Source organism: Mauremys mutica, chromosome 4 (assembly GCF_020497125.1).
Source record: "Mauremys mutica isolate MM-2020 ecotype Southern chromosome 4, ASM2049712v1, whole genome shotgun sequence".
Lineage (NCBI taxonomy): Eukaryota > Metazoa > Chordata > Testudines > Geoemydidae > Mauremys > Mauremys mutica.
Window position 1 is genome coordinate 137,785,363 of NC_059075.1, and position 27,211 is coordinate 137,812,573.

The 27,211-nt window shown below is 49.4% G+C and overlaps 1 protein-coding gene and 1 long non-coding RNA gene across 6 annotated transcripts in view; one reads left to right on the forward strand and one right to left on the reverse strand.

Annotated features, from left to right (window-relative positions):
* The window catches only part of NFASC (neurofascin), a 175,435-nt gene extending 170,008 nt beyond the window's left edge, over positions 1-5,427 (forward strand). For all 5 annotated transcript variants that reach the window (XM_045015423.1, XM_045015419.1, XM_045015421.1 and 2 more), the window contains one exon: positions 3,804-5,427. In XM_045015423.1, coding sequence (XP_044871358.1) covers positions 3,804-4,032 — 229 coding nt within the window. In that variant the 3' untranslated portion in view covers positions 4,033-5,427. The remainder of the gene's footprint in view (positions 1-3,803) is intronic.
* Positions 1-27,211, reverse strand: part of LOC123369631 — a 108,697-nt gene that overhangs the window by 64,961 nt on the left and 16,525 nt on the right. Inside the window, exon 2 of the long non-coding RNA XR_006579112.1 lies at positions 9,282-9,432. This is a non-coding gene — a long non-coding RNA (uncharacterized LOC123369631). The remainder of the gene's footprint in view (positions 1-9,281; positions 9,433-27,211) is intronic.

A 27,211-nucleotide genomic window follows, 5' to 3' on the forward strand; every position in this document is an offset into this window, starting at 1 on the left:
TGAAGTGGGAGACCATTATCTTTGGACAGCATTCTGTGCCAGTGCCTATGCCTCATTCTACCAAACGATTCCAGTGGAACTTAGCGCTGTGAAGGGGGAAGTTGGCTGGAGAGCTCAGGGAACCAGAGCCTTTCACCTGTAGGGCTCCAATTCACTTCCAGCCCAGACAGACTGACTGACAGACATGGTGCTCTCTGCCAGCTGTTCAGTGACCTACGTGTAATGAGTTCAGTAGGTCTTATTTCAGTTCCCAGCGACAAGGTGTCGATATCACAAGTACTGCCAGCCCATCCACTGCAGCCAGTCTACAGCAGAAACCAAGAATGGAATGGGCCACAGAGATAGAACTGTCCTCTTATCCCTAGAGGAGCTCCCACTGGGCCTTTCTGGGAGGAGCCTGCAGTCCCTGGACCAGTGTAGGTCACCTTCAGGTTCCAGGGCCATCAGTGCACCACCTTTCACCAACACGACATTCAACTGAAAAATCAAATTGATGAAAGGGGTGAAAAAAAACCCAGGAGATCCACTCGGCTAAGCCTCAGCCAGCTTATTCTAGATGCTGCCACGGACAGCAGTGACTGCAGGCCATCCAGTTGGCTCCCAGGACAGGAACCCCCTGTAGCACATCTGCAAATAACCTGTTTTCTGACCGTCTGATACTTTTTTTTTTAAATTCAGTATTAACTTTTGAGGGGGAGCCAGTGAGGTTCAGCCAGCTAGGAACATAACACCAATTCCATTTGGTATAACGAGGCAATTGGCCCCTCGAGGAATGCAGTGGTGTTTCAGCGCCTGCCCCTTTAAATGCATACCTCATCATATCTCTCTCTGATCCGGCTCTTTCTGCTTCTCTCTGTTTTATTCCCATTCTTTCTTCTCCTTTCCACCTTGTCTATCCACATGGACCATGAAGGTCTCTTGAAAGGTAGGACCCATGTGCTGCCAGAAGTCCGGCACATTTAGCTTTTTCTTCGAGCCGTTTGTTTCTTTCATAGCTGAAATACTCCTTACCCTTTGCCCCTCTACCTAACATATTAAACAACAGTCATCTCCCTCACACTGAGATTTTGGGCACCTCATATCCAGCAAGTTGCATTCCTCCTGAAAAATATTCAATGATTTGGGAGCACCTATCAGAACCAGTTAAATTCTAAGGGCCCAATCGGCAACCTACACTTATGTGACTAATCCTTATTCATGCAAGAAATCCAACTAGCTTCAGTGGGACCAACTGCACAATTAAGGACTATTCACATGGGCAAGGGTTGGGGATTCAGGTTCTGAGGGAGATGAATTAAGAATCCTCAGGTCATCTGCTTGCATGATGCACCTCTGATGTATTGACCACAAGAGGCACTCAATCTATGCACTGTGTGGAGGAGCTGAGGGGGTGAAGGCAACAAAACCACAAGCAAAAACATATTAGGCCTAAACAATCAGTCAGTTATATATACTGAAATCCCACCTCTCTCTCTCTGACCCATGTCACTCGTGACGCTTCCCAAACAGTGCTGAACTGGGTGCTCTTATTTTCTCATCCATACATCCAAAACCATGAAAGGCCATTTTAACGGGATTAAGTAGCATTAACGTGCTAACGACTCTACACATCACCTTCCTAATGTACTAACAGGACACAAGAGAACCAAGAGAGAGGCAAAGCCAGGGGGTGGGTTTGGAAAACTTCCTTGCCCTGGTGTCTGGCCCCGCAAACACTACCTGGGGAAAACTTCTGATCTAGATCCATTTTTATCTGAACCCACCCCCAAACCTTGGGAAAGGAGATTTCAGATCAACTGTTCTGGTTTTTGCCACTCTCTGCTTATGATATTGGGCTTTCGAAAAGGCGGCACTGCTTGCAGATTTAAATTCTTAACAAAGAAGCTGCTTATAAAGCTACCATGTTAATTCTTAGTGTCATGCCAAGTTAACACAAGGCCACAAGCATTGCTTTCATTGTGCTACTGGATTTACAAAGTATCAGAGGGGTAGCCATGTTTGTCTGGATCTGTAAAAAGCAACAAAGAGTCCTGTGGCACCTTGCAGACTAACAGATGCATTGGAGCATAAGATGACGAAGTGGGTATTCACCCATGAAAGCTTATGCTCCAATACATCTGTTAGTCTATAAGGTGCCACAGGACTCTGTTGGATTTACAAAGTGCCGTTACAAAGTAATATGATAGAGAGATGAAAAATGCTCTGTGGGACACCGAATCCCTCCTACATTATGGGATGCTGAAACCATCACTTAAATGGCATGGGATAGATTAAATGACCCAATAGGTCATTCCCATCGCTAAGCAGCACTGTCAAATGCTACAACCTGAATCTAAATGATATGGGGCAGGAATGGGAAGGAAAAGTGAAAATAGCCTTCAATGGTTTATTTCCCATCTCTGTATTGAAATGGGTGACCCGAGCTTTGCCCAACGCCTTACCTGCAGAGCAACCATTTATCACTCAGTTGCTGCTTTGATGGTTGTAGAGCATTACAAAAGAGCCATGAAACAATAGGTCTTTGAGCTTATTTGCTACAAGTAAGGAAGGTGCATTGTTTCCACTGAGAGCACAATACCCAAAGCATAGCATAAATGCTGCTTTCAATGAGGTACTGCCTGAGTGTAGGAAAGCTACAGAAAATTCCTCATTTTTCTTTCAAATGCTGGATCATTTTTTAGATTGATGATTCAGCAAAAGCAACCTTGAACCATTCCAATTTTTTCCCTAAATTTTAGCTAGACAAAGACCACACACACACAAAAGTAGGCCAAGAAATAGCGTTGCTTATTTTGTAACAAATTTGAAGCAGACAGTTCTAAGTTTGAGTCCTCAGTTGAAAAGACCCGCTAAGAGAAAAATTAAATTTGACATCTAGGATTTCAATAGAGGTAGCATCTCTACTGGACATATGAGATCAAATAAGGACACATTATTAACTGATATGAAAGGCATCTCTTTCGTATACTGCAGTCCACTCACATATTATTCATGTGTATGAGACACACGTCCTTACTATACAGGGGAAATGCAACTTTTTTCCTGATTTTTGTGAGATACATCTCTGAAAAGTGTTTTTTCTATGGGTTTGCTTAATCTTTCTGGTAGAAAACAATATAGTTTCATAGTGTAAAATGTCAGAAGTGTTAAGGATGAAGACTCAAACAGATGAGATGAAATGATTGAAAATAAACTCCAAGAAGTGAATTTCCACAGGTACTTGAGAGATGCACAGATTTTGGCATCCTCCCCATAATCCCCTTTGCAGTACTTTTCAAAAACAACAACCCCCAATTGCATGTGGGCGAGGCTATCTAAAGGACAGATTATGTCTGTGCAAGAGAATCTGAAAGTGAAACTCACTAGACAGAAAATTGGAACCAACTATTTTACTGTCCAAGGATGACTGAAATGCAAAAAATAAATAGGATAAACAAAAGGAAAAAAATTGTAATATTCTTCCTGATCAATTGAGCAAAGGATTATCTATAAACTAGGTAAGGACATTTGTTTTCCTTAAAAAATAAAAATGAGGCTGGGTTTTCAAAAAAGTCAAGTGTGCAAACTGCACATGCAGCTGTGTGCCTAATATAAGGCGGCAATTACTGCAGCTGCATTTGCATAGCAGGGGAAATGTGACTAGCCATTTGCAGTTACAGCTGCCTGATTCGTTTGCACATTTGAATCTTGTAAGCAAACACACTGGATTTTATTTGAGAAACCAGCCCCCCCCCCGTTTTTAACAGTGTCCCTTAAATGCCACACTGTCAATTCTTACTGTGTGTCTGTCTTCTGCCACCCAGCGATGAAGACAACAAGGAACCACCAGGCAGCCACACCTCCTTGGACGGCACCATAAAGCAGGAAAGCGACGATAGCCTGGTGGATTATGGAGAGGGGGGCGAAGGGCAGTTCAACGAGGACGGCTCCTTTATCGGCCAGTACACGGTCAAGAAGGACAAGGAGGAGACAGAAGGCAATGAGAGTTCGGAAGCCACATCCCCCGTCAATGCTATCTACTCCCTAGCGTAACAAAATACATTGAAACCACAACGACAAATATATACATAGCCGATGGGGGTAAAACCGCCGCCACCAACAGGAACCCGAGTATGAAAAAAAAACCAACGAAAAAAGATCAAACAAGAACAGAACAGTCCAGGTGGTCACCAATGCCATCCTATCCTTAGCAAACAAGCGAATGGCAAGGATTCATGGGGTGCTAACGTGTTGTAGCTGTAGCTGAAATCTGAGCTGAACCAAAGGGGCGAGAGGAAGAGCAGGACGCACAGGTTCTCCCCCCTGGGCTTCAGAACTTGGAACGCCAACCCCTCCCCATGTCTTCTCTTTTAGATAACGCAGCACTCTCTTTGGTTTATCATTTACCCTGCTGAGGTTTCTGGTTTTTTCCTTTTTGGGGGTTCAAAGTTATTTTTCTTGGTCCCAAATCAGAGAAAGGGGGATGGGTTAGGGAATGGGGATACAAGGCCTATCCAGGTTAACAGCAGCATGAAACCACACAAGGAAGCAGGAGGGGTCAAATCAGCTAGGAATAGAAACAACACGGTACTGTATTAATGGGACGTTCTCTGGGACTGTATTTGAGATGGACGTCTTTACAGCCAACACCTCGCTCATAACGCCTCCAAAACAAGTCAGCACCGCAAAGACCCTTCCTGTAAGGTGAAGCAGCATTGCACTGGGCCTCAGAGGAAGACTATGCCCATGAGGTTTTCATTGGTGCGGTTGGATTTGTGTTATACCTCTTCTTAATGCTAAACATCCACATTGGGTTCTGTCGCCAAGGAACCAATGGGTGAGATTTCCCTGCATCCATGCTACTTAGCAACAGGTTTTTTTAAAAGGGATGTTGAGGAAGAAATGTAGGACTTGATTAAAGACAGACAGATGCAGCTCACCTTCTGACTCCAAGCGACTGCTCAGCCACTGGATAATTATGTGGGAGACTCTTATTTTATTCTTTATTTTGTAAGAGAAAAATATAACCCCGCAAACCCCACTACTTTTAAGGAAAAACCCATAAATCAGTGGGAAGCAAAGAGGAAGGACCAGTATTAACAAGAAAAAGGGACTAAGGGTTGATAACATATATCCAGTCATGAAAAGATGGCACCTAACAGCCGTGGGGGTGGGTAAAAGAACAAATTATATTAAACCAGCATTGCAGCTGCTGCTAAGCTCCTTGAAAGTTTCAGGGATGCCCAGGCCTGTAAATGGCAAAGACGCAGGACATGGGATCTCCTTCCACATTATTTTGATCAATAGGGTGTCATTCAATTTGTTCTCAGTTAAAAATCTCCTCTAAGCCTGGTGCAGCGGCCTTTTCCCCTTTGATCAATCACCCCACAAGAGAAATTTCCATGTGCTTAAGGCTGCATGTGGAACACTCATCTGTTTTGTTATTTACATATCAAGACAACTCAGTTCAGCTAACCTGCTAATATGCTGTAATAACATGTCTTTATAGGAAGTTCTGTCATTACAATGCTCTTCCATATGCCTTATACAGCTTCAAACTTCCCCTGAAGTTTAATAAACTAAGAATATTCACCCTCAGCTTAAGCCCCTGACGTGAGTCTGTCAGTCCACTAGGAATAAGGATGCCTGTGTAGCCCTTCCAGCTGAGAAAGCATGGATCATTGTAGAAGATAGAGTTTTATAATAGCCCGTACTTAGTGGCAAATGCCATGTGTCTTCTCCCCATCTCGTGCACTTTTGAAACCAAAGGTACCTTTGCTGAGCGAGATCAGAGGACTTCAGACAGTTTCACACTTATACAAGGTTAAGCAGGGTTTTTGTTTTTTAACTGAAGAAGATGGCTCTGTTGGACATAATGGACTAAATGCAGTAGGATTCATACAATTGTTTTAGCTTTCAAGCTACTTTGCTACAAAGACATCTTGCTAACAAAGATGTTTCTACTAAAAGGGATAGATTAGACACAACGTTTGCCACATTCCCTAAAGCTGCCATGATATTTAACAGCTCAACTATTTTGCATTTCTAAGAAAGAAACACAAACTAGGTCCATTCCTGTGCAACACACTCAGTCAAATCAAGCAAAGAAACAGGATGGAGCAAAGAAGTTGGATGCACCATGTGAATCAGAATGGGTCACAGACTGCTGATAAAGGACTGCCAAAGCTGCCTCTTACGCACAGGGTTACTCCTGCTAACATGGTCTAAGCCACAAAGGAAATCACCTGCCACGGTAGTTCACTTTTTCCTTTAGAGGGAGAAAAATCGTAACCATCACTCTGTTACTGTCAATGTAAATGCATTATACCCAGAGGCTTAATTCTAATGGATTCAGCTGGCATTGTTCCATAGCAAGGGGAGACTCATAACCACTCACTTCCAGGGAAGAAAGCAGTCACCTCCGAACAGTTTATAACACACTAAGCCAAATTTCAAATAGTGCTGAGTTTAAGAGGGCATGTGGTGTACACGTCTGGGATCATCATTTAAAGTGATGCTGTACACACAAGCCAAATCACCGGTGAAACAGCCTCCCCACCCACCCACCCAGGATCATCACAGGGAATGTACCTAGGAACCACCAAAAGCACATGCCTGTCATTTGATCTGAAGGTGTGCCTCCATTGATGGGTAGCAATAGGAAGTTCTTATCCTCCCTCTGGACCAGCCACTAGAGGGGGATGAGAAACAATTAGCCACCGTATTACATCTGCACCGCTATGGAGTTGCAAGGGTGTTATTGAGAGCAGCTAGGCTTGTGATTCACACCCACTATGTTCTGTCCCTGTGAATCACTTTACTGAGCCACCTACATAGCATCTGTTTGGAAAAGGAAAGAGAAGTGTTTTGCTTTGTGGCTATTTCACATATTGCTCACCATAACATTCCTAGATCAGCAGAGACTAGAGATGGTTACCTCAAAAATACCAGATGAGTCAGGTTCCTGCCACCTCAGCATACAGAACCCTGACACTGTGTTCCTTGCTCCTTGAGTAACCACAGAAGAAAAAAATATGTAGGAGGAAATGGACAAAATGTATCCCTGGTTTAACTCCACTGAAGTCAAGTTACCCCAGAAATTGAACTGAATCTAAAAAACAAAGCCAAGCACAGAGCACGCGTCCTTTATGGAGAAGTCCTGTATGGTTTACTAAGGATGAAAATAACGGTCTATAGAAATTGAGTAGAGTTCTCTGGAAATTAAAAAGCTATAGGATGTAGTATAACATTTGTATGGGGTTGGGGTTTTTTTTGTTTGTTTTGTTTTGTTTTTTGGAAGCAGCCGCTAAAGCAGGGGTTCTCAACCTTTTTCTTTCTGAGGCCCCTTCCAACGCGTTATCAAAACTCCACGGCCCAGCTGTGCCACAGCTGTTTTTCTGCATATAAAAGCCAGGGCTGGCGTAGCAAGCAGAGCAATTGCCGAGGGCCCCACACCATGGAGGAGACCCACAAAGCTAAGTTGCGCAGGCTTTGGCTTCAGCCCCGGGTGGTGGGACTCGGGGCCACTGGCTGCAGTCCTGTGCAGCGGGGCTTTGGTTTTCTGCCCTGGGCTCCTGCAAGTCTAACACCGGCCATGCTTGGCGGACCACCTGAAACCTGCCCGTGGCCCGCCAGGGGGGCCCAGACCCCTGGCTGAGAACCACTGCTCTAGAGTTTTGCAGCAGGCACACATCATTCTCTGTTAATTCTATAGGGAGATTCACAAACCTACATAGAACATAAAACATTTCCTATTATATTCCATAGGTCTTTTCCATAAAGGTTTATTAGGTGTTTCCCCATAGTCGTCGTTACTAGTAGCTAACTCACGGCCTGCAAAGCCATCTGACTGAAGGCTAATTAGAATTTTGGTGGCTAAATTAATACATGTATTTGGTGGCTAAATTAATACAGACCATACTGTAAAATCACCACAGTGGCCCTAGAGCTATTAACAATGCATGCATCAAATATGTTTTTAGTTGGGTAGATGATAAGCCATTAAGATGACCTATGGAGCTGTATTGCAGGAGACATACTGCAGGAAAGTCATGCTCTGTCTCCCCCGAGATGGACCAGACGAGCTAATAGCTTTTGTTCATCTATAATACCTGGCTGTCCAAAGAGGTCTGTGCAATGCAAACAATCCAGATGCTCTCGCTTTTGCCCTCGTGGGGGATTCATCCAAGTCGCCGGGCTGGTCTGTGCACCATGGCCTCAAGTAGGCAGAGCCCATCAGCTACGGAGCACTGTCAGGTGCCCAGGGCATATGCTGCAGTGTGCAGCCAGAGGGGCACACTGCTCCCATTCTAAAGGTCAACCAAGCACCCCACCATGTGGTGTGTCTGACCCACTGAGCCATCCCGCCTGTGATGCCAAAAGGGCATAGAAAGAACATACATGTAAACTGGCATCGCACCGTCCACTCCTCTAAGCATGCCCTCTGCTGGGGAAGACAGCATTTCCCCTAAACAATCTGGTTCTACATCCAGACGCAGGCAGCACTTTCAACTGCCCTGTCACTCAAGCCCTGTCCTGCTTGAAACTGGCAGCTCTTTCGTTAAAATTTGCAGTTGGTGGAAGACCTGAGGAACTAGAGAAGGGCCTGAACCAAAATCTCAGATCCGAGCACTCTCAGAAACCCGGGAAAAGTCCAGATCTAGATTCAAATTTAGCAAGTCTGGACCCACTTCTGTAACACGGCAAACTAAAACCATATATATGCTTGGGGAAGCTTAGCTAGACACTCCATTGCTAAGGCCCCATTGTACCCAAAGCCAGGGGGAAAGCTCTGTCGCTGTTTGAAATGTGGCATTATGAGAGCAAGCTGCTGTTCCTTCTTCAGCAGATCCAGTGTGCATAAACCATGGGAGAGAAACAGGAGCTACATATGCATGATATTGAGGCTGCTCCTAATTTTCCTTAGAGACAGTAAATATAGGAGTTGGATCGATTGTGTTATGGAATGACAGCTCATACTCTTGAAATCCTGCTTTCAGAAATGCTATTGAAGTCTAAATTGCTTGGAAATTACCTAGGTCATCCCACTCCTCACACCCACACATTTCCCCCTTCCCGTATTTCCACCCTGCAAAAAATGACCTAGAGGTCAACTGGTCTACTAAGTTTCTGACCCCAGAGATTGAGCGGCCTATTATGAATTGTGTTTAAGTGACTAAATAAGATGCAACCCATTACTTGTCAGAGACATCCTGCTGTAGGTATCTGGGGGGGACAGATAAGAAGGTGGGGGAAGCATTATTGACCTTCATTAGGATTTTGTCTCTTGTTACATGTTTTACCTGATCAGCAGCACTCAGTCGATCCATCGTGGCCTTTTCCCATCCACGCTAGCAGCTGTCCTGACCCAGGAAGAATTCTGAAGCACTGAATTCATTTTCTGGAACGTAGCCAGATGCAAAGGGCGTGTCCTAGCACAGCAGTGATTGCCACCTGTAACAATGTGCATTGTACCAGGTTAATTCTGTACTAGCAGCAAAAGATTTCAGTGAAGCAATAAAAAAAAATAAAACCTTGTACAAATGAAAAACATGTTGTGTTTCGTGCACTACAACAACCCATTTGATTAAAGGAAATAATCATGCTTTTCCAATTCCTAAAAACTCCACTATATCAGTGGCTTTCCCTTTGCCCAGCAATGCCCATCTCTCCACGTGTTCTTTTCAAGTGGGCATCGTTCTCAGATTGTGATGTCAATTGCAGTCCGAACCCATGTCGAATCTGCAAAACAGGTTTCTTCCTTTGCACCACGGAGTTTTAAGCATTCATTTCCAGAGCTCGTGTTGGAAAGAAAACATTGGACTATGGTTTTCAGTTTTGTTTGGTTTTTCATTTGTAAATATTTAACCCCCATCTCTGTCTAAAATCTCCTGGTCGTTCTAATACATTCTACGTATTTATTTGCCTTTTTAAAAAAGAAAACACAATTATTTTGTGTTAATCTACTCCCCCCACCCCACCCCCATGATAAATGCATATCTGAGGCTGTAAAGAAAGGCTTACAGCAAGATGATTTATGGACTATAGAGAAATGTTTAATATATGGACTTATAAACTGACTGCATGAGCAATGAAAAAGGCCAAAATATTCAGTTATCTTTGAGGGGGTGGTAAGAATCACTGTAAAAAACTGATTTTTTTGTATAGAGAACACTAAACATATAATAAAAACATTGTTCAAAACTGAAGCTAAGCCTGAGATTTGTTTCCATCCCACTCCAAAGGGGAAACAGGGCCCCCATTATGGCTCAGATGTTGCTCAGTAAGGGTCAGATTGTTACCTGGGGTGGGGGAGTGTGTGTAAGAGAGCATCAAGTGCCCCTTATTCCCCCGCACTCTCTACCTTTATTGCCGGTAATAAGAATAATACCACCTCGCTCTTCTATAGTGCTTTTCATCAGTAGAACTCAAACTGTTTTACAAAGCAGGTTGGTGTCATTAGCCCCAGTCTACAGAAGGAGAAACTGAGGCACGGAGCAGAGAAGTGATTTGCCCAAGACTATGCAGCTGGTCGGTAACGGATCTGGGAATCGAATCCAGATCCTCATAAGGCTCAATCCTGTGCTCGTTCTAGTAGGCCACACTGCCTACTGGAGTGGATGCACGCTCCACAGGGCCACTTCTCTCCTTCCCAAGTGAAGGTAATAGGTAATAAGGTAATAATTGGAGATATACCAATCTCCTAGAACTGGAAGGGACCTTGAAAGGTCATCGAGTCCAGCCCCCTGCCTTCACTAGCAGGACCAATTTTTGCCCCAGATCCCTAAGTGGCCCCCTCAAGGATTGAACTCACAACCCTGGGTTTAGCAGGCCAATGCTCAAACCACTGAGCTATCCCTCCCCCCTCAAGAGCAAGCAAGCACGCACGGGGAAAACTCCACCCCCACAATGTTCCAGCTGGGCTGGCATGGTAGGGAAAGCTATCTGTGCTAAGCAGAGAGATAGCACAGAGTACTTCCCCCCACACAGCAAGGAGAAACCAGGGATGAAGTAACACTTCTGAATTGCACGGGGTGATATACTCACGCTGGCTCAGATCAAGCTAGCGTACTAAAACCAGAGTGTAGCCACAGCGGTGTGAGCAGCAGGAGGGGCTAGCCACCCTGAGTATATGCATAGCATCTTGGAAAGGGATGCACTGGAAGCAGCTAGCCTCTCTGCCACTCGCATTGAGCTATTGCGCTAAAGGTACCGTAGCCATGGCAGTGTGAGGAGCACGGGGATGTCTCCTTCAGCTGGGCACCCCCGGATTGACTTGCAGACATACCCACAATCTGCTCTTTGGACAGTGCAACATGACAAAGCTGCAACTGCACTTTAAAGACGGAACTACGCCACCCCTCGTCCTATTGACTAGTGCCTCGTCTCACGGGCAGTCCCAGGGATTCCAGTGGGACTTGCAGTACCCTTAGGTTCTACTCAGCAGGAGCGAAGGGGGCCTAGCTGGACCCTACATTACTAGAGCAGGCGAACTGTTCTGTTTGACGAGGCGGGTGACTGTATTAGGATAGCCATGCGTCTTTGGTGGGTTTGGGGGGCACCACACCAGAGGCTGTTGAGATTCCATCAGCCAAGAACATCTGCTGCTGTAACCCACTGTGCCAAGCACTGAAGCCATGACCAAAACAATGTGATGCACTGCTGGCTGAAGACCCCTCCTAGTCCCTTTAATGCCTAGGTCACTGCTGTGCCTGAGAATGAAACGTGTAACCAGAAGCACACGGGAAGCTCCATGTCACGTTGTGTGGCTTGTTATGTTACGTGGACGATCTGAAGGACCATTGGCGCCATCCTTGTGCTGAAGAGCAGCATGGCTACAGATAGGCAAACCTCATGCTTGCCCCGAATGCTCACATCCAGGGGTGCTGCAGTACAGGTTTAGCAACAATGCTCCCTGCTCTTCTGCCATGTCAGGGTGGCGTTTGCAGGATGCTTTCCCTTCGCTGACAGAAGAAAGTTACAGCACAGGGAAGTCGTTGATGATCCACAACTGAACGGATTACCCCTGGACATATTAGCTACTGGGAGAGCAGGACCCGGGGGATGGTAAATCTGTATAGGCACCAGGGACCTTCCAGAAAATTACATTAAGAGATGCTGAGAAACTAACAGATTAGAAGGATCCCAGTCCTTTCGAGAATGGGCATTCGCCACAGTGCTGCTCTCTTCAAATTCTTTCACGTGCAGCTGTTGCAGCCCTCAGGCAATTTCCTTTTGCTTGAACAGGCTATTAGCCGCCCACTGACTGAAGTTTTGGAGGAAAGGACAATTCATTCCAGGTTACTGGGAAGATGGTAGAATGGGGCTCTTTATCCAGATTGCAGGGCTCAATCACTTTCAGAGAGTCAGAGCTTTTCCCAGCACTCATGAGAGGAGCATCCACAGGCTAAAGCCCAGGGGTGCCGTCCCTTGATGATTTGAGTTTGGGAGCAGGGATGAGGGGAGGTCTAGGAGGCCCCGTAAGAACTCTGTTGCACCGGCTTGGTCTATATTGGGGGATTTGCCCCAGTTCCCACCACCAGGGTAGCTGCAAATCTCTAACGTGGACAGGCAAAGATTGCATTTTGCACTGGTTCCATGCACCCTGATTTCAAGATGTGAGCATCACTGGTACAAATAGCAACTTTGCGGTAAAGGTTTGAGGATTTACATGGGTATAGCTGCCAGGGCCGCCCAGAGGATTCAGGGGGACTGGGGTCTTCGGCAGTGGGGGGCCCTCGCCGCCGAATTGCCCCTGAAGACCCAGAGCGGAAGAAGCTCCAGGCAGGGGCGGCTCCAGGCACCAGCACGCCAAGCGCGGGGGGCGCTCTGCCGGTCGCTACGAGGGCGGCAGGCAGGTTGCCTTCGGCAGCATGCCTGCGGAGGGTCCGCTGGTCCCACGGCTTCTGCGGACCTCCTGCAGGCGCGCCGCTGAATCCGCTGGACCGGGGACCTCCCGCAGGCAAGCCGCCGAAGGCAGCCTGCCTGCCGTGCTTGGGGCGGCAAAATACCTAGAGCCGCCCCTGGCTCCGGGGGCCCGGGCCCCGCGAGAGTTTTCTGGGGCCCCAGGAGCGAGTGAAGGACCCTGCTGCAGGGGCCCTGAAGAACTCTCATGGGGGCCCCTGCAGGGCCTGGGGCAAATTACCCCACTTGCCTCCCCCTCTGGGCAACCCTGATAGCTGTGCCAACAGCTGGAATCCCTAGTACACCCAAGGCCTCAGGTACGTTTGCAAACTGCACCTCGCCCGGTGGCTTGACGAGTGCATCTGTCCCTGGACAGCAAAAGCTTTTCCTGTGCTGTCTTTTTTAATAGATTTGTTGGTATTTTTGGTTTAAATGGAAGGAAAAACCTCAGCCCTGTTCTCGGGGGACAGGCATCCACACCTCAGCAACCACCACAGCTTAGCCTCTCTGCTGGGCTCAGAAGAGGCCAAGGAATGAATGGGCCATGGAAATTTAACTCTCCATTCACCTCTGGGGTGGCGGGTCTCTCCAGGACAGCAGTGAGGCGCGTGGCCAGGGTTGTGCAGTGCAGGGGAATCTGCTCTGCAGCTCCCAAAGCTGGAATAGTTCTGTGGATTTAAAAAAAAAAAAAAAAAAAGACTGCGCTCTTATGTGCAGGGCCCAGCACAATGGGACCCCACTCTCAGCTGGGGCGGCTTTAAGCGCTACCACAATATAAATAATAATACAATAACTTCAGTCCCCAGGGTTACCAAGCCAGCTTCCAGCCTGTCTCAGTTTCACGCTCAATCGTAGCAACAGCAAAGGAAACATCCATTGCTCCTACAGTCACCTCTGTCCCTCATTAAGGGCCCAGTTCCCCCGTCCTCAGTAAAGACGCCCACTGAAGTCACCTATTGTAGGACTGAGCTCTGGCTGGTGTCTGACAAAGGTGGAGGAGGGAGGGCTGACTATCCTGCGTGTGTGGCTACTATCCATCAAGACACGGAAGGGGCTGTCAATCAGGTGGCCAAAGGCAGAGTCTTTTCTTTGAGCAGAAATCACTGCACAATATTTATTTGCACACTGTGGACAATAAAAGGTCTTATTTATGGTGCTCGAGTCCCACCGGCATGGGAAGAATATGTACCTTGTATGCTATGCTAGCCGCACGAGCATCAGAATTCCCGGCTTTCATAACTGGCTTATGAAATATTATTGTTGGTAAAACTTGGCAGAGAAGACAGAGCCAAAAAAAAAACAAACCCATACATACATAAAACAAAATGGCACGACAACGTTTCCTCATTGTATGTATCCTGGAGAAAGAGCTCCCTGTACTCGTGCAAACGTGGGCAGTGCCTGATTTTCTGGAAGATTTGTGCCATAAATCAGAGGAAAGGATCAAGCCCTAGAACAATAAACCACTGATGGATACACAGGAAGATGCTTGCCCAACTTATAGCAGTTTTTGTTTTCAAAGTTTTAACAATTTCCAAATGCTACAGTCCTGCATTATATGGAACGAGAGCCTACAAAATTCAGGGCCAGGTCCCCCACTGGTGTACATGGGTGTGGTTTCGCTGCCTTCAGTGACTTTCTCCAGGATAGGCAGTGATTTTTATGGAGCTGCTCCCAGAATTCCTCAGGTAGCCAGTCCATATAATGCGAGATTATAGCATTTTGAAGATAAAACTATACGACGCATGGTGACAACACAAAACAGAGCAGGAGGCTTTTATCAAAAAACTTTCCCATCATTGTTAATTGTCCTAATCACTCCTTCCTGTCCTAAACGGGTAGGAATACTAGAAGTTTAACAGGCATAGTCATCATATTGAAACAGACCAATCTAGGTGTCTGCCATCTTTTCTCTGGTGAGAAGTCTCAGGTCAGTGCCAAATGCAATGTGGCTACCGGTATTTATGGAATAACTTGCCACAAGGGGAAATTACTTCCTGATCCAAGTAGGTGAATATTTAGGCCCTGAAGTATGAGGATTAAAAGCCTCTCTCATTTTATCCCAATTGGGTATATATTTCATAACGGGGCATTTCCTCACATTTGTGTGCTTGTCTTTAGTTCCTTAACATTATTTTAATATTTTTGTAATATTTGAATATCTACAATATCCACCCCCCTCATGGACAAACATTCACGGATCCTGGGAGTTTTTTGCACACACATACAGTGGTGCATTCGTGTTTAGGGGGTGTGGGTTCTCATGCTAAATGTTCTGTCAGCTTTTTGTACCATATCCATCCAAACAAGAATGCAAGTTCCTCAGGGAATGTCTCACTCCGCATTTGTAAAGCGACACACACTCTTTCGGCCTCTTATAAACAATGAGTAATAGTTTGGACATTACTGTGTAAAAGACAGTGGATCCTTTTAGCAGCTCTGTGGCTTGCTTAGCTATTCAGTGAAATGGATTTGATGAGGCCGTTTAGAAGGCTCAGTCCACCCTTTGTTATCCACTAAACTGGCCCGTTTTTTTCCAGGCAAAGCAGCGCACACGCTGGCCAAGACTGTCAAGTGACTACACTGACTCAGGCACCTCTATTTTCGGAAGCACTGTAAAGGGCCTTATTTACAGTGGACAGGAGCTCAGCGCTTTCTGAAAAGTGGAGCTCTTTAAGGTGCCTCAATTTGAGTGCTGTCACAGGACGGGCTGGCCCTGTAAGGGATGCAGGCCCAGCCCCTCCTGTGCCCAGTTAGCCCCATCTGAGAGACAGCTAAGACCAGGTGACAGCCCTGCAAGTCACCAGGTCCTCAGTTAAAAAGCAGGCAAACAGCTCAGCCAGGAAGGGACCAGCAGGGATATGCCAGGCCAAGGGAAAGGATCTGGGTGGGGGCTAAAGAGGCACAGGTGGGTTGATCCCTTAAAGGGCCAGCCCACCCTGTGACTGGCACTCACAATCACTTGCCAGTGCTGATAATCTTGGCAGTTGTCTGGATTAGGCCCTGATCCTGTGAGCTGCAGAGTGCCCTCAACTCCTGCTGAGGTCAACAGGAGCTGAAAGCACACAGCACCCCACATTCAGCATCTTGCAGGCCTGGGCCCATCATACAATAGATACCCACCAAGCCATGTGCCCCCTGGTATCTACCTATCCATGGCCCATGGCACCGCGGCGGCGGCGTGTCTGCCAGAACCACCGGGCCCAGGCAGGGGAGCTCTACTGACGCATAATTCTACAGCACAAGCTCCTGAGCCTGACATCTCCCCTAGTGGGAGCTTGGTTCATCTCTAAGGGCTTGTCTACACTACAGGACTATTTCGAATCTACTTAAGTCGAATTTGTGGATTCGACCTTATGAAGTCGAATTTGTGTATCCATACTAAATACACAAATTCGAACTTCTGAGTCCACATTCACGGGGCCAGCTTCGACTTTGGAAGCGGTGCACTGTGGGAAGCTATCCCACAGTTCCCGCACTCCCCGCTGCCCATTGGAATTGTGGGATTTCCCCCCAATGCATGCTGGGGGAAAAAATGTGTCGTCATTGAACCGTCAATCCCGCCCTCCCTGTCTTCCTTGAAAGCGCCGGCGGGAAATCTGTTCGCGCCCTTGTCTGGTCGGTTACAGCGCGGACACCACAGCACTGCGAGCATGGAGCCCGCTGCGATCATCGCTGCACTTATGGCCGTTGTCAACTCCTCGCACGTTATCGTCCACCTCTTCCACAGTCAGATGCTGAGAAACCGGGCGAGGAGGCTCCGGCAGCACGGTGAGGAGAGTGGCGCAGACCTCTCAGAAAGCAGGGTACGCCGGGCAGTGGAGATCATGGTGGCAATGGGTCAAGTTCATGGTGTGGAACGGCGATTCTGGGCCCGGGAAACAAGCACAGACTGGTGGGACCGCATAGTGCTGCAGGTCTGGGATGACACAGAGTGGCTGCGAAACTTCAGGATGCGTAAGGGCACTTTCCTTGAACTGTGTGACTTGCTGTCCCCTGCCCTGAAGCGCCAGGACACAAGGATGCGAGCAGCCCTGAGTGTGCAGAAGCGAGTGGCCATAGCCCTCTGGAAACTTGCCACGCCAGACAGCTACCGGTCAGTAGCGAACCACTTTGGCGTGGGCAAATCTACCGTGGGGATTGCTGTCATTCAAGTAGCCCACGCAATCGTTGAGCAACTGTTCTCAAAGGTAGTGACTCTCGGAAATGTCCAGGTCATCATAGATGGCTTCGCCGCGATGGGATTCCCAAACTGCGGTGGGGCTATAGATGGGACTCACATCCCTATCCTGGCACCAGCCCACCAGGCCAGCGAGTACATTAACCGAAAGGGCTACTTTTCAATGGTGCTGCAAGCTGTGGTGGACCATAGGGGACGTTTTACCAACATCAACGTCGGGTGGGCGGGCAAGGTTCATGACGCGCGTGTGTTCAGGAACTCTGGTCTGTTTAGACGCCTCCAGGCAGGCACTTTCTTCCCGGACCACAAAATAACGGTTGGGGATGTGCAGATGCCTACAGTGATCCTCGGGGACCCGGCCTACCCGCTAATGCCCTGGCTCATGAAGCCCTATACAGGCGCCTTGGACAGAGACAAGGAACTCTTCAACTACCGGCTGAGCAAGTGCAGAATGGTGGTGGAGTGTGCTTTCGGACGTCTCAAGGGGAGATGGCGGACCTTACTGACTCGCTCGGACATCAGCGAAAAGAATATCCCCGTAGTGATTGCTGCTTGCTGTGTGCTCCACAATCTCTGTGAGAGCAAGGGCGAGACCTTTTTGGCCGCTTGGGAGGTTGAGGCAAATCGCCTGGCTGCTGTTTACGATCAGCCAGACACCCGTGCTGAGAGAATATCCCAGCGGGAAGCGATATGCATCAGGGAGGCTTTGAAAGCGAGTTTCCTCGCAGAGCAGGGTAACCTGTGACTGTCCACTTGATTTTAAGAGAGCCTGATCATAAACCAAGTTTCCCCCAGTTCCGAAGGACGTTTTAAAACTAAGGACATGTTTTAGTAATTAATAATAAATCTTTCGTTGACTTTGCATTTCTCTTTCTTCGTTGAAACATGGAAGCACTCTGTGCTGGTTAAGGTGTGCACTGATGGGTGGGTTTGCAGGAAGGGGCGAGGGGTGCCGTCTTTGGATAGGGGTTAACATGACGGCTGTGGGTTTGGGCGTTGGAAGGGGTGAGGGGTGTGGGGGAAGGGTGAGTATCTGCCCCTGGATGAGGTCTCTTTTTGGGGCTCAGGGCACCGGGGAGGATCGTGACTACGGTCCAAGTGCATGTGAAGGGAAGCCTGCCTTTACATTCTGGGATGTCAGGCACCAGGACCCTGCACAAGCATACACATCAAGGAAAGACCCGGGGCAGCATACACCACACAGACTGTCCCTGGTGCCTAGTGACTGCAGTCTGTGTGTGCCCTGCAGTTGACCCTGCAGCCAAGTCTGTAGCATGGCACTGTGGGCTATGCAGTGAAATTACAACCCCCCCCCCCCCTACAGAACAACAGAAAGTCTTCTGACACCAGAAACATGACGGAAACAGTCAGTAACACAAAACCGCTTTTAATAATGTAGTACACAGTGGGGGGTTTAAACTTGGAGTTGGGACTGGTTGATGCTTTAAGGAAAGAGCTTGTACAAATTTACAGCGCGACAGTTGTCTCGAACATTATCGGTGTGCTGCGGTGCAGGGACAGTTCTCACGGCCCCTACCGCCCCTCCGTCTTGTCACTTTGGGTGAGGGGGGGACAGGACTTCTTGGCGTTGGAGGGCGGTTGCAGATGCACTGCAGGGGGGCTCTCTCCTCCTGACTGCGGTCTTGCAGAACATCTACAAGGCGCCGGAGCGTGTCCGTTTGCTCCCTCATTAGACCAAGCAGCGTTTGAGTCGCCTGCTGGTCTTCCTGCCGCCACCTATCCTCCCGTTCCATGTGTGTGCGATGCTGCTGACACAGGCTCTCCCTCGACTGTCTCTGCTCTGCCGCCTCCGCTCTGGAGCTGGCCATCAGTTCCTGGAACATGTCGTCCCTTGTCTTTTTCTTTCGGCGTCTAATCTGAGCCAGCCTCTGCGAGGGGGATGGCGGGGCAGTCCGGGAAGGACCCGAAGCTGTGTGATGCGAAAAAGTAGGTGATTTCCTTGAACAAATACATGTTTTCCAACAGTAAACACAGTCTAGTCAGTTTCAGTTAAGAAGACCAAACAGGGAACCAAGTCTCAGGAGATCTCGGAACTAGTCCGAGATTTCGGAATACGCTCTCATTGGCGGCGCGATTGCACTGGATAGTGCACAAGCGAGGAGAGACAGCTGCATCCCTCTTGCACAAAGTCCTGGTAAGCCTTACAGTACAGAGTGCTTATCAGTTACTGCTTAGCTGTGCTCTCCTGCTGGAGGCAATGTGCAAAGCAGAAAAGATGAGCGTTATGCGGCACCTCCCGCCAGTGAACGGGAAAGACCCCTGTATGCGTTTCCTCTGTGGCCTGCAACACGTGGCTGTTAAGCGAGGGTCATTCTTATGCAAAGTAAAACTCTGTTAAGCGAGGGTCATTCTTATGCAAAGTAAAAGTCTACCATGCACAATAGTAACAGTACACTAATTCCACTAATTAGATGCAGCACTTCCACAACGACATCACCCTGAGGCGTGTCAGGCGCACACAGAGAGAGCGGATGCTAACAGAAGCCCTGCACAGACCAGGACCATACGCTGCCATGCTCGTCGAGGCGATGGTCCCCCTGTACCTGAGGATGGCCTGGCGCGGAAGAGTGTGCTTCAACGGAGCACCCAATAAAGCACCTCTCCCAAGAAACCTCTTGCTGAGGCTTTTCCAGCTGCTCTCTGAGAGCTTTTTTGAACTATCCCCAGAGGACTATTGCTCCATTGCTGTTTGTGTAGACCTGCTGTTTGTCTAGTTTCATATTTAAAAATTGTTATATAGTATTTCTATTTTTTATATATATCCCTGTTTCTTAAAAAAATAAATGTATCCCTGTTTGTAGCACTTACCGCCTGATCCTTCCCCTGATTCCGAGTCCGGGTTAACGGGCGGGGACGGTTGGTAGGGGATCTCTGTGAGGGTGATGAAGAGATCCTGGCTGTCAGGGAAAGCGGGAGTGGGTTCGATGTCGCCTGCGCCGTCCTCAACAGACCCTTCCTCATCTTCCCCATCGGCGAACAGGGAGGGGGAACTGTCCCGGTACACTATTCCGTCCTCGGAGTCCACCGTCACTGGTGGGGCACTGGTGGCAGACCCACCTAGAATGGCATGCAGTGCCTCGTAGAAGCGGCATGTCTGGGGCTGGGCTCCGGAGCGTCCGTTTGCCGCTCTGACTTTTTGATACCCTTGTCTTAGGTCCTTCACTTTCACGCGGCACTGCATCGCATCCCGGCTGTATCCTTTGTCTTTCATGGCTTTAGAGACCTTCTCGAAGGTCTTCGCGTTCCGCTTGTTGGAGCGCAGCTCCGAGAGCACAGACTCCTCGCCCCACACAGCGATCAGATCCTGGACTTCCCGGTCAGTCCATGCTGGGGACCTCTTTCTATTCTGGGATTGCCCGGACTCCTCTGCTGGAGAGCTCTGCATCGTTGCAGGTGCTGCGGAGCTCGCCCCGATGTGCAACCAGAACGTCAGATTCAAACCGCCCAGACAGGAAAATGAATTCAAATTTTCGCGGGTCATTTCCTGTGTGGCTGGCCAGAGAATCCAAGCTCGGAATGCTGTCCAGAGCGTCAACAGAGTGGTGAACTGTGGGATAGCTCCCGGAGCTGCTAAGTTCGATTAGCATCCACACCAAGCCTAATTTGAGCTAGCAAGTGCGAATTTAGCGTTACTCCACCTGCCGGGGTGGAGTACCAAATTCGAACTAAAGAGCCCTCTAGTTCGAATTAAATGGCTTCCTGGTGTGGACGGTTGAGCGGTTAGTTCGAATTAACGCTGATAAATTCGAATTAAAGTCCTAGTGTAGACCAGGGCTAAGATGAAGCCATTACACTTCGGGGGATCTGAGGCATTCAGGTGGGTTACACAACAAACAAGTCAGCCTAGGGCAGCGTTTCTCAAGGACCGGTCCCAGAGATCTCCCTGACAGCGTTTGGGAAGGCCCTTCAGAGCACTAGGAGAATAAGTTGTCTTCAAGACAGAGAGCATTGGAGGCATCCTGGCTAAAGGGAATGAATTGCCATCTAAGCAAGGAGGAAGCGAGTGCTCCAAATACCAATGCCTGCCCACTCAAGCCAGTCACATCTCATTGCACTTTAGGGTGACCAGATCACCCAGGTCAAATATCGGGACGCGGGGGGGGGGCAGGGGCAGAGCAAAAAAAAAAAAATCCCCCACTCCCGATTTCTCCTCCCTCCGCAACCGCTGGAGGGAGTCTCAGGAGACTCAGGGGAGCACGGGGCCGGGGTGAGTGTGAGTCCGGCCTGGCCCCGAGCAGGCAGGACTTGGGCGCAGTACCTGGAGGGAGAGTAGGGGGTGGCCTGCGGGGCCAGGCGGCGGCTGTTCTCCCCACCTGGGCAGCTCCCACTGCCGCTGGCCAAGCTCGGCGGCTGCAGCTCTGGTGCCCACGAACCCCCAGAGCCCGGGCCTGCTGCGGAGACCCAGGAGCGCGCACGCTGCGCCCAGCCCCTGGCCAATCGCGTCTGGGCTGGCTGCCCAGCTGGTGCAATCCTGCGGGCGGCCCCGGAGTGGGGGCAGCAGGCCCCAGCCCCCCCATCCCGCTCGGGTCCCGCAGGGGAACGAACGGGGCTGGGCTGCTGATGCCTCCGCTGCGGGATTGCTCCAGCTGGGCAGCCAACCCAGACGCGACTGGCCAGGGGCTGGGTGCAGCGTGCACGCTGCTGGGTCCCCGCAGCAGGCCCGGGCTCGGGGGGTTCGGGCCTGGGCGCCACGTGCTTGGCCACAAGCAAATATCGGGACAGTCCTGATAAAATCGGGACGTCTGGTCACCCTGTTGCACTTCAGCCTTTCCAGTGCAAGGTTCCTCTTTGCAACAGGTAGCCCTTGGATTGGTGACTTGCACCCTTAATACAGCACCTCCACACGCTGGATTGGCACCCTGTCAGCTGCTTGGCAGGCAAGCACCAGACAAAATGTTTAGCAGGTGGAAAGGCCCATTTCCCAGAGACGGAATGAAATGAATCCCAGAGAGGCTGTCTGGTGCCCTCTCGGACAGGGAAGGTATTGCGAGAGACGGCTAGTTTCACAGTTATTTTCTATCTTGCAGTTTTAAATGTTTGTGCCGCACACACGTTCCAGCCTATAACAAAGGGTTTCATTTTTCCCTTATGGTTCAGAGAAGCCCGGCAATAATGGTGAACAGCATTTTCAAATCATTTGCACAGCTATGTTACATTTCAGCCAACAGTCCCAAAGCGCCTCACTAACTACCTTCGTCACAAAGGCCTCTCAATGCCTCTGGGAAACAGGAGCTTTATTATCCTCCTTTAACAGGGGACACACTCAGGTGCAGAACAGGATGGAACTCGCTCCCCGTCATTCAGCAGCCCTGTGGCAGAGCTGGGAGATACCCCAGAGTCCAGACTGCCACGTGCTCTTCTCTAACAATGCAGGACTCTCATCTGAGCACCAGCCTGGTGTGTGTTTCTTATACACAGGAGCGTAGGGGCAAACAGCGACTCTTTCAGTGGCACCAGAGTCAGTGCTTGTAATCCATCCATTGAAGCTCAGGTAAAGGGCACACGCGTTAAACGATCAGGCCAAATGTGCCCCCGTGGAGCCGCAGCAGCAGCAGGACAGAGCCCTCCACCCCCGCAGCTAACTCTGGTGGGGCAGGGAGAACGTGGCAGCCCAAGGGCTGGGTGCAGGGCGGAGGGTTGCTGGGGAAGGTGCCGAGAGCAAGTTTCCTGGCCTCTGCTCAGCCGGAGGTAGGGGCACGGCCCATGCCCCGTGCCTCCCCTACTGAGTTGTCTGTAAGATCTGAGGAGACACTGGTGCTGTGAGTTCCCCCAGGCTGGAGGGCCCAGAGGCACATGCTACCCGCTCTTGTGGCCCCAGCTCCCCAGGAGCCAGTGGGATTGGCTGCCCTGGCCCAGGGAGGTGGGGCTGGAAGTTCCTCCCAGAGGCGACATGTGGGGCAATCATGTATCCCCCAGTCTACATTTTGCCCCCCTCCCAGTATCAGGAGTCACGAGGAGGCCAAAACTTGGGCAAACATATGGAAGAGACAAGAGATGCAGGGTTTAAACTGGCTCCCTCCTCCTCCCACACATCAGTCTCTGGGCCCAGGCCTGGCAGATGAGGGGCCGAGCAACGCCTCATCTCCCTCTTGGCCGACGCAGTGTTTGTCATCCTTGCCTTGCCTCCCTGGCGCTCTGCAGTGCTCTTAGCAGCAGATCCCCGGTGCAAAGCCTGGCGGGGGGGGGGGAGAGAGATTATGGGGAGGCGGAGAACTCCATGAACAGAAGAGCCTGTTTGGCTAATGAAGATGTAATTGCTCCGAATCTCGCTAATAGGATGAAAGTATTAGACTCTTTAGAGCCTCTCATTCCCTCTGCGGCTGCAGTGGGTTCTATCCCCACAAACACCTGAACTCTTCCCTTCACTCTCCACAATCCAGTATCTAAAATACTTGCAGTAGGTGCCCTGATAGCCCAGTGCTGTAGAAATGTAGCTGGACTGGAAGGATCGACTGATCAGCCCAGCTCCCCAAACCCTTTTGGATTTGTGAGGGGGAAGAGAAAGGAATAGGGGGTCCTCAGCCCTGGACTGCCGAAGTGGAAACGGAATAAAAGCCCGGGAAACCCCAGAACACCTCACAAGCACCACTTTGCACCATCTGTCAGGCAGTGTTTAAAGTGGCCTGGAAGGGTGTCTGTCAAAATCCAGGAGCAGCAGCTTTGGTAAGATCCTGTTTAAAGTGCACCTCTCAGGTACTCAGCCCTGTTGTTTGTTTAGTTGTTGGATCGCTTATTTTGCGGGGTCTGCAGCAACCCCTGGCAGAGCATAAGGGCAGGGCGCTTAGCGACGCGCCTTACCACGGCTCAGAAAACACAACCTGGCCTGCACTCCTCCCACCATCTGTTCCAATACGGCAGCATCCACACAAGAGAACTGGGGCACTGGCAACACCCCAAAGCCAGCCGGCCAGGCCCACGTGGGGTGTTCCTGACACTGGGTGGGCCGCACCTCCCGGACCTCTGATTGACCCTCTTTCCCCATGCCAGGTGGGGTGAACTGGTCCTGCAGGTGCACCAAAGTGCTACAAATCAATGTCACATTCGAGGGGGCCTGGACTCTGAGGGTACATCCACACTGCCAAAAAAAAACCAAAAAACCACAGGAGCAAGTCTCAGAACCTGAGTCAAATGACTCTGGCTCGTACTGCAGGGCTAAAAGTGGCAGGGTAGGCATTCCCGCTCGGGCTGGAGCCCAGGCTCTGAGACCCAGATCAGGGGGGTCTCTCAGTCCAAGTTCCAGCCTTAGCCCAATCATCTACACAGCTCTTTTTAGGCCTGTAACGCGAGACCCGTGAGCCTGAATCACCTGACTCCAGCTGCAGCGGGGGATTTCTGTTGTGCTGACGCACCTTCAGTGTAGATGGGCGGAAGAGACAACTGCAGACTGAAGCCAGGGTTTCTCTCACTTCCTTTGCATTCAGTTCTGCTCAAGTCAATTTTGACCTTATTCCCTAGCCACCAGCATCGCTGCTCTCCTCAAGGGCGTTTTGCGCACTCAGTGAGAACATAGATAACTGGTGAGAGTCAGCTGCGAGTGGACTGAGTTTGCTCCCTGGAGGGAAAACCACTTGGAAGCTCAGATTTACCATATCCCAGATCAGACCACTGGTCCCATCGAGACTGGTAGCAACCTATCAGCAATGTTTCAGGAGAAGGCAGAAGCAACCAGATCCCTCATCTAAAGTGGAGATAATAATTCTTGCTTAACTTCCATTATCCTTCCATGTAAGATAAAGTCATTGATATCTAGATTCTACGGTGGTGGGAGCCATATAGGAGTGCCTATAAGTCATCCCCTTTTGAGAACTCCCTGGACCCTCCAAAATATCAGATGATCCGAGGCAGCAGATCAGTAAAAAATACTTCGCCCACCTTCTCCTGCTGCCTCCATCATTTAAAAAGGAAACACAAAATATTTATTAGCCAGAGGTGACTGATAATGGAACCATTTTCATCTTTGCAATCAATACTGAGAGAGAGACGTGCACACATTAGCCACAATCGCTCTTTGAGACAGGATAACCATACCCACTTCTCCTCTGACCTCTGCCTACCCTCCCGGGAGTCTGGATCAATGTCGGCAGACTGCCTTAAATTACCCCGTTTGGTGGAACGCAGGCCTTAGTCTGTTTCCCACCACTCTAACCAAGAGCCATCCTCTCCGCCCCCTCAGTGAGAGAGCATCAGATGACCACCAGCTGAACCGCCTGAACCCCCCTAGCTGATTTGACAGTACTGATAGATTGACACCTGCACACCAACCAAGCCCTTTGCAGCATGTGGGGAAAACCCTTGGGCAGCACTCATATCAGTGACATTTGCAGGGAGGAAGCAGGTTGGTTTTTAGCTGTGATAACAGGGGAAAACAATTAGGCGTCTTCTGTATTCTGGCTCCAGGACAAATTACAATCTGGGCAAATGCACTCTGCCTGAAATTCCTTCTGCAAAGCCTGCAGTGCCACTAATTTCACCTGCTCTGTGGAGGGAGCGAGAACGCCTGTCTTAAAGAGACATGCTCCCCTGCAAAGGAAGGTGCCCAGATGATACAGGGATGGGCTCAATATAGGAAGCTAGACAGACAGGCAGAGTCTGCCTACGCTCGGTAAGCCTCTTCTAGTCTTTGCTGCCCATAAGAGTAGTTTCTCCTGCTCTCTCCATCTGTTCCATCCCCAGAACAAGCAACTCAGACAGCAGCATTAGCATCTCCAACACTGCCCAGCCATTGTGCTTCAGGCTTGACCTGGAGCAATCTCCCGTCTCCATGGCCCATTCAAGGCTTTGGCCTCTCTGCTGAGAGGGGGATAGTGAGTGATGTGGCCACTAGTCTGCCAGAACCTGAAATGAGACTCAAGAAACGTATTTCACTTGGGCCACACTGAGCTGGCCTGGAGTGTCCAGTTCCATCTGCTGTCCTAGAGGAGAATATCCCATTGCAACCCACTAAGACAACCCATTCATTTTATAGAAGCTTTGCTTGTTCACCTGCAGTGGGCCAAACAAAAGCCCCTTCTACCTCCAGCACTCTCAGCTGTCCCCATAACCCCGCTGCCTCACCTGTCACCAGGCTCTCCATCTCTCCCTCCAACTGATTTACAGCCCTGGCTTTTGCGGCAGTTGGCTCACATTTCAAACATTCGACGTGGGTTTCCTCTAGGCTGGTCCCTCCATTAACAGTAATCAATGGCCTTCTGTTGTGGGATACGGACCTGGCACGGGGAGGTCAACAGATTCCAATCTGTACTTTTCTGTTCTGACCAGCAAAAGTGCCATAGATGATCAGAGAAACCACGTACGCAGCCATGCACGGCACACATGGCTCACTTGCTGTGACGCCACCAAGCCCTTGCAGCAGGGGAGTGCAAGGCTGGTGCCCTTCAGCACCAGGCTCGAGGCTGGATATGAGCGCATGCCCGGCTGATAGCTCAGCAGAACTGAGCAGTAGCACACCTCAGGGCTCCCCTTGCACTCCAGAGTACATGGTATGTGCGGAGAATGGGCACAGCAAAGGAGACCTACTTAAGTGTGATGCTCGTCGTGTCAATATGGCAGGTGGCTCCACACCTCTCTCCGAGGTCTCCCTCCTGCTATGAGGCAAGAGTAACTGGTGGCCAGATTCATAGAGTCTGAGGCCAGACGTGCTCATCTAGTCTGACCTCGTGCATAACCCAGGCCAGAGAACTGCCCCACAATAATTCCGAGAGCAGAGCTTCAAGAAAAACATCCCACCTTAATTTAAAAGTTGCCTGTGATGGAAAATTCACCATGACCTCTGGTAAACGTTCCAGTGGTTAATTACCCTCCCTGTTAAACATTTACATCTTACTTCCAGTCTGAATTTGTCGAGCTTCAGCTTCCTGCAATTGGATCGTGTTACACCTCTCTCTGCTAGACTGAAGAGCTCATTGTTAAATATTTACTCCTCATGTAGATACTAATATAATCAAGTCACCCCTTAACCTTCTCTTTGTTAAGCTAAAAAGATTGAGCGCCTCAAGTCTAGCTCTATAAGGCATGTTTCCTACTCCTTTCATCATTTGACCCCTCTCTAATATATCAACATTCTTTGTGAATTGCGGGCACCAGAATTGGACACAGGAGTCCAGCAGCGGTTGCACCAATGTGGCAGGC